The 12,895-nt window shown below is 31.7% G+C and overlaps 1 protein-coding gene across 2 annotated transcripts in view; it reads right to left on the bottom strand.

The window, feature by feature from the left end:
* The window catches only part of LOC128983914 (ubiquitin carboxyl-terminal hydrolase 8-like), an 85,519-nt gene that overhangs the window by 7,738 nt on the left and 64,886 nt on the right, over window positions 1-12,895 (bottom strand). For both annotated transcript variants that reach the window (XM_054403177.1, XM_054403176.1), the window contains 3 exons: window positions 4,007-4,219; window positions 3,047-3,151; window positions 1,810-2,043 (listed from right to left, as the gene is read on the bottom strand). In XM_054403177.1, coding sequence (XP_054259152.1) covers window positions 1,810-2,043; window positions 3,047-3,151; window positions 4,007-4,219 — 552 coding nt within the window. The remainder of the gene's footprint in view (window positions 1-1,809; window positions 2,044-3,046; window positions 3,152-4,006; window positions 4,220-12,895) is intronic.

The raw sequence follows: 12,895 nt of genomic DNA, 5'->3' as shown, positions 1-12,895 counted from the left end.
GACGTCATTCCAATGTTTTAGAATAGGAGCTCTGGGGCAGAGTCCAAAGTTGCGCGCACACTCTTAAATCAGGGTAGCCACCACAATCTGGATATTCTGTATGGCAAGCTACCGTTATGATGGGTAGAACTGATGTTGGCGCACCTTTGTCATAACTCAAACCATCTAATTTATAAAACTAGAAAAAACTGAACTAACCTCAGACTGTTATTTTGTTGTTGTTTAGTGATTAATGAATATTGATGTAAGAGTACTGTTCGTGCGTCTGTGTGTATAATTAAAATACTAACTGTATACTTTTATTAAGTTGATTTCACATCCAGTTTAGTTTAAGGTAGGCCCAACATTTCTGGTTAATTAATCTTATTGAAGTACAATAGGGTTTTACATTACCGATATAATTTTAAATGAAATTTTTTGTCGTAAGCTGTTTTAGTTATTTGGCTTTCCTTTCCAAAAATTATTACCTTGTATTGCCTTGTATATTTTATAGAATATTATCATTATTTTGTTAGTGCTATTTCCAGGACAGACCCATTAGCAGACATTTGTTATTAAGTTGAATACAACAGCAACCTTGTAAACAAGTTTAAATACATAAATATGCCTAGGATTGTAATGTGTGCTTGTATTACAAATTATAAATTTAAATTTTTTCCATTCTTTCTCTTTGACAATCGTGAATGATGGTAGGCTTTCGTTTGTAAAATATGCAGAGCCCTCCCACTACCTATGATCGCCAGCCGCTACTGATATAGATGATACAAATTATAGAACTATTTACTGTAGAGCCGCTTATTAATAATCCACTTCTTAGAATAACCCTGAGCTTCATACTGAGTGCAAGTCTTGACATGAGTCACTAGCAATTTTGTGATTTTGCTTTGAATATTGGCCAATACCTAATTTATCAAGCGATTTTGATTTGAAAGTAAATGTTCTATTTGTCTCACTACTGTTTGTACAGGGTGAGGCAATGAGAACGCTACAATTTGTTTTACCTGTCACATGTTAATTGTTGCAACAATGAATGATCAGCTGTGCTTAAAACATCAATTAAACTATGCCATTTTAGTAAATATTATGCCTGAGGCTATTAACACTGAGATTTTGATGTGGAAACCTATTTATAAAATAGTGGTTCTTGTGCAAAAAACCAGAGATTGTTTGGACCGTATTCCATCCTTGGTCAACATGGCGCTGTTCCAGATTGGAAAACAGTGTTTAACTGGGTAAAATTATTTAGGATTATCGCTTAAACAAAAAAAAATAATCGGTGGGTGCCGCAAAACTCTTTGTACACCAGCAATGTTAAAAGAATATCAGTCCAAGTAACTCAAAGTCCGAAGAGATTTGCCAGGAAGCTTTTGTTGTTGAAAGCTTTACGTTGGCTATTTTTTTTGGGAAGGGGGGGGGGTTGTTCTAATAAGCTACTTAACGTTCTAGGTTTTTCAAAGTCACCCCACAGATTTGCTTGAACCGAAGCTAAGGATAGTCCAAAAACTAAAGTGATTCCTGAAGAAGTGCTGGAGGAGTATTTGATGGAGTTTCAAGTGGCTAAAAAGGAATGTCAAGTGGGACAATGAAGTCACTTGTAGGGTTTTGTTCTCAAGAAATGGAAAAATGACTTTGTTAAGTTAAAATGGCAAAAGATAGGCTGTGTTTTGGTGTGCTATTTATATCCATAGGGTGAATATTATTGAGTTTGTACTGTTTATAAATTGGGGCGCTTTCATTGCCCCACCCTGTATAAAGGTGTCGGTACTACTTGTAATATTAGACATAAGATGTTCTACTGTGGTGTGATACCTGCAGTGAGAAGGTTCGATCCTTGTCATCCACAGACGAAGGTAGCGGGATTGAGAGATTGGAGAATGGTTCAAACAGCACTGACTGTGTCTGACACTGGTCACACTTGACTGTAGACTTGAGTTGGCCGTAGAACAAGTCCAGCACCACAGAATTGTTCTTCTGTCTGAACTCTCCCCAAGCTTTCTCACCAGTAGCTTCCTCTGCTCCCTCCAGCGATAGTATAGGAGAAGGCTACAACATTTATCATCTTTACTTTCTTGTGCTGATAGACATTACTTGTTTGTAGAGGGGTTGAAAATGTCAAACTGACATGTTTGTCATGATTGTAGTGGGTTGTATTTCAAAATCATTAACTCCTAGTGTTGTCATACAATATAAACAACAAAAAAGATGGTCGGATTTCAAATTTCAAATATAAAATCTACAGTTTGGTAAGTTTTCACTAGAGTTAATATCTATTAAATACTTACTGGTAATATAGGAGATTGCTATGAGATAAGCCTAAAATGAACGTGTGATATAGCTATTTTAAAACCTACGGAAAAAATCTACAAATTGTTTTTCTTTATTGTAAAAAAATAATACATATATCCACACAATATATTTATATTTCCTGCAGGACATAGAACTTGAAATTTGGAAAATAAACAATTAACGTGGTTTATTTGATGACAAAACCTTCTAGAATTTAGCAGGAAAAATGTTTAACATTCTCAGCAATGGAGAGTTATAAATTAATGATAGATACGTTATTATATGAAGCCTAAAGAAGATAAAAATAGGAAAAGAAGAGAGTGGGATGGGGATAAGTTATGAACTCAAAAAAAGAATAGGTAGGCAAGTGAGAAGAGTAGGTTTACAGGGCCCTTCTAAATCAACTAATAAGCATTGCTATTGCATTTGTAGAGACGTTTTATATTTTAATATGTGAACCTTATTCTCTTTCTTAGCTCACAAAAATATGTTTGTCGAAATCGTTGTAAACTATTTGCAGTTTTAATTCAAAATTGATATGTAAAACTTAGTAGATAAAATATTGAATCAAAAATTTTTTCATGAAAATCAATTGAATTTACTGTAATAAATCCCAAAAATATCCATAACATTAAACAATTATTGACAAAAACTTTATAAAATGAACTAATTTATCATGAAGTTATATTGCCCTATCAGTTTTTATGACCTAGAGATTATGCAAACCTCATTGAACTTAACATAATGTTATGACTTTTACCTGATTTAGGTCCTCATGGAGCCAATCTACCAAGATAGTGAGGAACTCGTGAGAATCCTGTTGCTCCATGGTAGAGAAACTGTGACGAAGAGCTCCAACTTTCAACTGGAAACATGACACAACACTTACACCAACCATGTAATGAACGTAGAGGTGTGCGAGCCTGAGAAGTACAATCTAGCCGAGCCCAAGCTTTTTTCTATCATAAATTTACGTAATTACAAAATAATAAATTAATCAGGTATAGTCAAAAACCTTTTTTTAAATGATAGTTGTTGTTGTTTTAAATGTTATTTTATTCAAGAGGCAATTTTTTCAAAATTGGCACTGTTATAGAGGAAGAATACAAGTAAATATTAAACAAATAAATAACTATTCCAACAATAAATAAATTAACTTAGTGATTTTGAAGTGAACTTACTAGGCCTATAATAGCATTAACATAAAAGTTATTATTTGAAAGATATGTACATAAGTAAGTGTTTTGAGATAAAAATAAGAGAATATTTATTTCAGAAGGAATAGATACATTTGCATAGCGGTCTCTACTAGTCTCTTGTGATAGCGTCAAAATCCTGAGTATCTCCAATGTTAACGGAAACATTATAGGCCCTACTCAGCGACATGATCCTGAAAATCTCACTGGCTAAATTCTGGACAACTCCCACTGTTTGTAGACAATATTGTAGTTTCCCGTGGTAACGGAAACGTCATCATAGTCTTCTGCAATAACGGAATAAGCGTAAATTATTTTATCTCAATTGTAAAATCTGGGCTTGAACTCGATTTTGCGATTTTGTGGTTGATCTCTCAAGCTTGTAGGCCAGGCTTGGCTCAGCTCGAAAATGGAACCGCTCGCACACCTCTAAATGAAAGTGTCCAAGCCACACCACAGCTCAATCAATACTTGACTAAATGTTTAATATGACTTAATATTTCTGGTACAGTTTGTAGACTCACCTTAAGAGTTCTGCAGGAGGTGGTGCGGGTGTCTCCCTGCCACAATGTCCTCAGCAGAGTGCTGACTTCCTTGGCTATCTGTCCGTTGGGACTCTCCGTGACGCTGAACCTTGTCAGCTGTCTCGTCAGTGCCACAGTATGACTGATACACTGCATGATGGAGTTCATGTAGCAAAGGTTACCCAGGTTCTTAAGTCCTGTCAATCCCCGGCCCTGCACATGCCACCAGTTGTAAAAGGATTCCTCACACCACAATCAAAATGTCACACATTTAATAAATACACAGTAGGCTATAAAATAATTTGAGGCAAAACAAGTTAACAGTATATTAGAAGTAAATTAGAAGAGTTCTATTTTTGTCAGTTTTAATGCTAACGGACATTGTTTTAAAACAAAACACAAGAAACTATATATCTGTAAAATCTATGACAGACTAAAAAATACTTTCCCAACTTCTGACGTTGATTGGTGAGTCAAGAATAGGTTATAACTGACTTCTAGCTTTAGTAAAAGAAAACAATAAAAAATATATATAAACTAAAAACTGTGTGAATTATTAAATATTTGAGATATAATTAATCTGAGAATGATTGACTGAAGTATTCAGCCTCTCTCTCTAGAACTTATGTGCTCCGGGATTATCGACCTCTCTGCTGACAGTTTTGATAGTAACACAGAGAAGTAAGGTACTGGAAAACATCCAATGGTACACTTGAGTTGTGTCTAGCATAGTGCTGGTGTCTAGGGCAAAGTTCAACACCACCCCCCCCCCCTCGCCAAACGCCGCTTAGGATCTTCCTTGCTCAACAAATATCGCACGGTCGTCCTATCCTCTATATACTTTTTTTCTCTATGGATAGTAAGAAATTAACTGTTACTATGACATGATTTGGTCTCTTCAATGTGGTTCATTCTTATACAAGGGAGGCATTGGGCTCATGTACATTGATTGACCACATCTTCACAAATGATAATGAAAACCAAGAGTGATGTAATCAAATCTTGTCTGTCCGACCACTACGCCAATCAATTTTGATCAACACTAACTTGCCTACTGATTGTTTAGGGGCGAGTTTCACGTACTTAGCTTTGGTACTGGAGTTTTAATTCCATTGATATTGATACCTTTAAATGCTACCTCCCGGCATGAAAACGTCCTGGAGTAAACTGTATGAAGCAAGTAGAAAATATTGAAGGAAAGTTTTAAGTTTTTAACATTACATTGAGCTATCATTGAGATATTTCATTACCAACAAGAAGACTAATAATTTCATTTTCAACGAACTTTAAATGATAATAAACCAATGTCTTTTGTATTATGAGAAGACAAAGCAGCAATCACCTCAACTCTGATCATTTTTTGTTTTTTGCAAAAATACTACATAAGATAAAAGTTCATAAAGGCTCTCTGAACTGTTTTCCCCTTCACTATCGCCTACCCTGTGAAGAAATTTACAAATCACATAAAGTTCTCAATTTTCTATCCTTTCACATCTTAGAAACATAATCATTCATTAACAAAAACCAATCATCGTAGTTCTTCAAGCATCCATAGATATTATCTTCGTGTCAATTTCAGCCTTTCAGTACCAGGACAGCACTCAACCACATAAAAAAACCCCATTCACTTCAATTCAGTTTAACTTTTTAATGACCTCCCTCTTCCATTAAAAGCTGTACAGGACCTCAGAAAATTTAGAAAGTGTGTAAAGTGCATTTTGATGGACGAGGTTTGCTACAGTGTCTGTAAATTCCATTAAAAGGGGTTGTGAGATACCTGTGAAAAGGGCTAAATCCCCCAAAAATAGTTGAATTCAATGTTAATAATGTGGATAATTTGTTAGTTATTTCTTTATATAATTTATTACTTACCAAAGGTAAAAACCGCTCGATAACAAAGTCAGAAGTGATACCAACAACAACTCTACATAGAATATCTATAAGCATTTAAGATTGAACCTGATTTTAAATTAAGTAAGAAGAATCACACTTAGTATCATATTATGATTAATGTACAGCACAGGTTATACTGGTTAATACTAGTGATATGAGTTATCTATATTTCTTCAAAATGAGTTTTTAAATTTAGGCCTATATTTAAATTTTCTAAATAGCTAAACTATTTTGTAATAATCAAAATGAATTAAAAACAATTTTATCTGTCTATTGTAATTTGAACTATGTACTGTATAAAGCATCAAAATACTTACACTTCTCTACAAAGTTAATATGCATAATCATTTAGAGGTAAATTTGTATTGAACATTTAAACAACATCCTAAAAAAACTACAAATTATATAATTTTATCAAACATAAGGTCATATCACATAAATTATCAGTTACATGCAGTGTTATCTCAAATTTACTACTCTATCTGAGATAAACCTCTTAGAGATATATCAAAAAATATTTATTATATTTTGACATTTCACATCTTACTACAGACCGTATACAAGCATGTCTTGACAGGTGTATACAAGCATAATATACCCTCCAGGCAAGATGCAATTATTGAGTAAAAAAATACCTATATTTAAAAAGAAAAAATATATTTACTTAAATTTGAAGACACTTAAAAAAAATGTTCATGACAAAGTCAATTGCAAACATTTAATATTACATTGTTAAAATAGTAGGTTGTATTTATTACTCTGCGAATATTTATTGCATGGGAATAAATTGGTTACATTTTTCCATAAACATTGTAAATTTGAAAATTATTTTCAGGGGAAAATGGCTATTTGAAAAACCAATAGTTGCAATAATTTAATTAAAAAGAAATATTTAGGTTCATTTTCAATATTTGCAAATAAATAATGTTACACATTGAAAAAAAGAGAAAAAAAAGGGTGAACAACTTAACTGTGCCACCATTGGTATCTCAGAAAAGATTAGATTTAGAGAAAACATTAAACGGAGAACTTCAACTATTTTCTTGTGACATACAAAAATATGAATTAAAAATTTTTTAAATGGCCGCCATTTTTCAATATGACGGATAGCTTTGAAATTTCTTATGGAACAGTTTGTATTTTATCATAAGATACAGAGTGCTCATAAGACATTCTAAAGTTAGCTGCCATTTGTGGTAGCAATTTTTAATGACATTCTTATTATTCATATTTTTAATGCATTTTATGATATTTTTTAATCTAGATATTTAAAGACTTTACCTGATGTATTTTTGGTTTTACATATAAATTATTGATTGGATTATTGCTAGATTAGTGATTTACAATTAAGAAGTAAGATAGTTTAGCCAGTCTGTTTACATAATTGGGGGAAACTATCCACTTCCTGTACACTACATCTACAAGCATTATGCGGATACAGTCATACACAACAGTAGGGAAAATAGGTAGGAAGGTAAAATTAAAAAATAATTAATTTAATGATCAAACCTTTTTAAATATGAAAAAAAGTGTAAAATGTAGTCGCAAAATGAGCCCCATGGCGGAGGGAGAGAAGGTAAGATAGCAGCTTGACAGTAACACATGAAGCCTTAGACACGACTGAGCCTCCTCCGAGGCACACAGCAGATCAACTCACGTGGCCACTAACAATAGCTTACCATTGATTTGTCAATCTCAACAAACAAACTTACAAGTCCACCCATAAATAGCTATTTTACATACACATTTAAAGTTGTAAATACAGGGTGTTCAATAAAGGTGGGGTCATAATTTAGGTAGTGATTCCTTGGCTCAAAATGAAGAGAAAATCAAGAATAACATTTTTTTCCAAAATCGCTTTGTTAACCAGATATTTGCCATTTTGTATTTTTTATACAGTATAAACATTATTATCTTTGAACTATATTTCAAAAAGATTGAGATTAAAAATTAACTGAATTGTCGTTATTTCCAGTTGTAAAATGAGGAAACTTTTTACTGACTAGCGCTCTTATTCTCCCATTGTACAACTAAAAATTGTGATATTTCAGCTAATTTTATATGATATTTTTAACTTGGTAATGATTTGATAGAGATTTAAAAATTTTAAATAAAAGTGTTTTTGAACTTTTTTCATAAAATCAGCCATATATTAGTAATTTAAGTTTAAAAAAATAAAACCACTGCCATTTTTAAGTTTTAAGTTGAATCAAGATAATTTTTTTTCTCACAACGGTCTCTTGTATCTTAACATACATACCAAGTTTCATAAAGATCAGTTGAAAAATTTCAAAGATAAAAATGTTTATGTAAAAAAATACAAAATGGGGATATGTGGTTAACAAAGCAATTTTGGAACAAATGTCTTCTTGATTTTCTCTTTATTTTGACCCAAAGAATCACGACAAAATTATGTCCCCACCTTTTTTGAACACCTTGTAGGCTATATATTTTTATTAAAAATTATGTGATTCGAAACTTATTGTTAATTCAGAAAAGTCAATGCAAAATGAACATAATAAATCAATTAATCCTTAATGGTCATATAGCTGAACATTTTAGTAACAAATTTGCTGACATTGCAAAATCAAATTTAGCTGACCTTTACCTTTTTAACTTCCATATATTATTATTGAGAAATGTTAACCTTAATCATAAAATCAGTTTTTGATTTTTCAACAATTTCAAAATAAAAAGTACAGTAGAACCCCGGTTAACCGAAATATGATCTGTTTGTGTAAATCATGTTGTATGGAGTAGAGTTCTGGGGCAGCTGCTCAAATCAAAACCATTTTCAAAATTTAAAAAAATATCTTTAGAATTATGACATTTTCTTAACCCAGACAATCCTGCAAGTTACTATTCAGAGAATTGAAAATATTAACGCTTCCTCCAATTTACATCCTGCAAAAATTAAACTTCATAAATGATTAAAATCCATTGTACAAATCGGTAGGCCTACTTAAATGTATTTTATTCGTCAATCGTGTCTTTGTGTATATGCCGTCGTGTGTGTGTAGGCTATGTTAACTAAATGTCTACCTGACAAAGCTACAATAAGTGGATTTTCATGTTCCTGTACTACGACTATTTGACAATGGCGTTCTGCCAAAACACGTAACTACACTACTAAAGTACAAACTACAATTTTGGAACTGCAGACGAGATAATAACCTTCGCATTATTCTAGTTCATAAAAGATCTTTAATCTTTAATGAATTGAAACCATAACAATAATACAAAATCAAAATTATTTACAACTATCCATTCATAAACTCGCCTCGTTTAAAACACCAACTGCTGTAAAATATTAGATCGATAGAACATTATGAAAAATACAAAAAAAGAAGTTACCAAATTGCTGCTTAATAAAGTGTATTATGAAGTTAATGATTGTTTAAATTATGTATTTATTTGATTCCATAGTATATGTTTAGTTATTATTTTATAGTTTTATGTATTTTAATTGTTCATGACCATTTCACCTGTTTCCCGGCTATGCTAAATTTGTAAAAGTTTTGTGAAAATAAATTGTTGACTTGTCTTGATGTTTGATAGGTATACACATAATGATGTTTGGTTAAATATATGCTCAGCTTTAAAATATTAAACATGACAAGAGATTTTAAGCGTGTTTCAGAGCAATTAAATCATTTGTTTTACTATATCTCAAAAATTGGCAAGATAATAATTGTTTCGTAATTTAGTCAATAGTCAATCTTTTACCTCAAAAAAAATTTACATTGACCAGCATAGCTGGTAAAATTGTCAAGGCTTAGGCTATAAAAACAAAACAAAAAAAATATTTAAATAAAATTATTAAAAATTCAAATACACTAGGCCCTATTCAAAAAATAAGTACTCTTTGCTTATTAGGAAGTTATAAACTCCCTTATTTAAATGTTAATTTTTTAATTTTTTTTTTATTGTTTTATGATTTGTGGTAGTTTGTTATCAACTTTCCCCTCATATATTGAAGCTAATTTTCAAACGAAGTAAGCTTGAAGATTGTCTGACTTTTATTAAACTGACACTTCTCAGAAAAACAAGACCATACTGGTCAATCACTTATTAAATATTTGGCAATGTTTTCAAAACTGAAAGGTTAAAATAAAACTATATCTTGCACGGCGAGGGGAGTTAGAGTTAGGTTGTATTTCCAGGGCTACAACATGTGATGTAGTCACATGGACCAGCATGAGTATCAGACTAACCCAATAATGCCTGGTCTCAACTCTCACCTGCAATATTACATCATAACCTGCAAAAACTGCATCTTGCTGACTGTCAATAGATAATCAAATAGTAAGATGAATCAACAATTGAGACCAATTTACCCTGTAATTAGATTGTTTTACTCATTTGTTTGAAGTAAGCAAGAATATTGTGTTTTAGTTTGGTTTCCTTTCAACTCGCACCACAAAAATGCAATAGAAATTGTCCAAAATAAATGTCTACTATACTTGTTTAAAAAAAGGTATAATCAGAGATGTGACTGGCATATGTCAACTGATTTATTGAAGGATTGTTTGATTTCCATAGCCTTACATTGAGAAGGGAAGTTTTATCATTGATTTTTCTGTTTAAAATCCTGAACAACGAAGTAGATAGTTTGTTTCTATTGAATAAGATTGCTTTTTATGTTCCACTTAATAATTCAAGAACGTAAATTTTATCTTTTTATCCCTTGTCGTAACACTGTTCAATTTTACAGTTTTTCACTTTTTACAGGGATTTATTAAATGTCCACAATAATAAATTGATGTTTTTTCTGACACTATTAAGCAGTTTAAATTTAAGATAAATGCTTTTGTATTGTAATCTATCCCTTTAGATTTGCAGCCAAAATAAGTAAAACTTTCAAAAACGTTGTCCATTTTTATTAACTTGTATTCACTATCATACATCACTGGTTGTATGTTGTTTATTTATGTGCACATTATATATTTTTTCGTTCTTTAATTTATGTATTAATATTGTATTATTTTTAATCATAGCTGTTTTGGGTTATATACCTGTAGCCCAATTGTTTATAAATAAAAATAAAAAACTAATGTCTGATATCTTACTCAAAGAGTGTTAGTGATATTTTTTAGATGAAGAGTCCAATTTAACAGAAAAAATACCAGCTCATACTTGACAGTAAAATGATTATGCAATTAAAAATTTTTTAGCTTTTTGGGTTTAATGGTTGATGTATTTTAGTTGTTTGTCTTAAGGTTGATGTCTGGTAAAAGAAAGTTCTTACAGATATGTTGTAAAATATGTAAAATATGTTGAGATTTGACCTCATTAAAACACAATTAGTAGCATAGGCTAAAATACTTTACAGTACAGTGTTAAGATTGTAAAGTACTGTAGAACCTTGATTATCCGGGGTAATAAAGGGGGAGGGAGACTACAGATATTAAAACCACAGTAAAAAAAAACATGGTATAGAAAAGATGAAAAACCCATGAAACATTGTAATAGTGTGCAAGTAAAAATGTCCATTAATGTCCCAATTTACATTAATCGTTAATAATGCACAATCATGACATTTCTAGTCACTGACCTTGGTTCATGTTACAAATTGTAAGTTTTATACAGGCCTAGCAATTACTAACATTAAAACACAGACGAAATATAAATATTAGTGACTTATCGGTAGTTAATGGCGTAAACAACAGCAACTCTATAGTCTACCAGCGATATGATGCCTCCTCACGCTAAACATTTAGGTGATCGCTGATTAATGTACATTTAACTTGGATAATCTATTTTTTAATTAGATTTTTTTATCCTGTTTAATCTATAGCGTGGTTAATCCACTCATGTATGATAAAGAGACTAATGAATAAATATGTCGAAGATACATCAGTATACTAATATATCAGCTGATCGGTAATAAAGTAGAGGAGGGCAACCAACCTACGACCATCTTTTGTCTTTAAACAGTGGCTCTCTGTGCTTCTGTTAAAAAAACTTAAAAAACACTTGTATATCAAGTTTCTCCACAACTCATAGGAGTCTTTCTTATCTTATTGCTCCAATAGAGTTCCTCAGAGTTTGCTGTCGTTGTTGGGGAGTGTTGCTGAAGGTCTAAATCCCACAAAGTCTAACTTTGGCATACAATTTGCATTATGGACTTGTTGCTGAGGGTCTAAATGAACATTGGTGGAAGGTCTAAATCTGGGAGAGTCAATGAAGAAAACTTATCCACTGTTACTGTTTTAGAACTTGCGGGATTTATACCTTGGGCACACAACCTATATTTTGTAAGTAAGTCCTATACTATAATACAAGCTAAGTGTGTTTGGTGACAGCCACTACCTAAGGAAAATTTCTATTTCGCTACACAACTCATTTGAAAATTTAAAAAAAATTACAGGGTGTCCACCAGACCAACCAGAAAAAAATCATGAGTAATTCCAGGTCGCACTTTTAATACTAAACTTTCTAAAGCGTTTTTGCGCCAACTACCGTAATGCTGTTTTAGCGCTAACACAGTTCACTATTTTAATTATCGAAAAAAGGATTCTGAGTTAAAGAAACAAAATTCATGATTACTGTAATATTGACACAAGTATGCAATTTTTGTATATTACTGATTAAATAATCAGAAAATTAAAAACCAGCCCGCAAACCTGCAATTTATCAATAACTTTTTAAAAATAGTGATATGTCGATATCAAAATTTATCGAATTTCCGTACCGACACCTGAAAAATAGATTCTTAATACTGATAATTTTAATTTTACCAAATTTTCTGTAAGGATTACTATACCAACCCCTGGCTTTATGTACTTTCATATAGTGGGTATTTTTGGGTAATTTTGGAGCTATGGGTTGTTTTTCAAGTGGCCTATAGAATAATTAATGCAGAAATTACAAAAATTTCACATAGCCAATTTAAGTTTTAAACCCTTCTAAACACATTATATAAATACCACGTTAAAGGTAATGAAGATATTACAATAAATATTTAAAACAAACTTTCTAGAAGTGTGCCATTTT

The sequence above is a fragment of the Macrosteles quadrilineatus genome, unplaced genomic scaffold (assembly GCF_028750875.1).
Source record: "Macrosteles quadrilineatus isolate MER2022 unplaced genomic scaffold, UCM_ALF_1.0 Scaffold_2__2_contigs__length_208266976, whole genome shotgun sequence".
NCBI classification, from domain to species: Eukaryota; Metazoa; Arthropoda; class Insecta; order Hemiptera; family Cicadellidae; genus Macrosteles; species Macrosteles quadrilineatus.
This window is presented reverse-complemented; position numbering and strand designations above follow the sequence as displayed.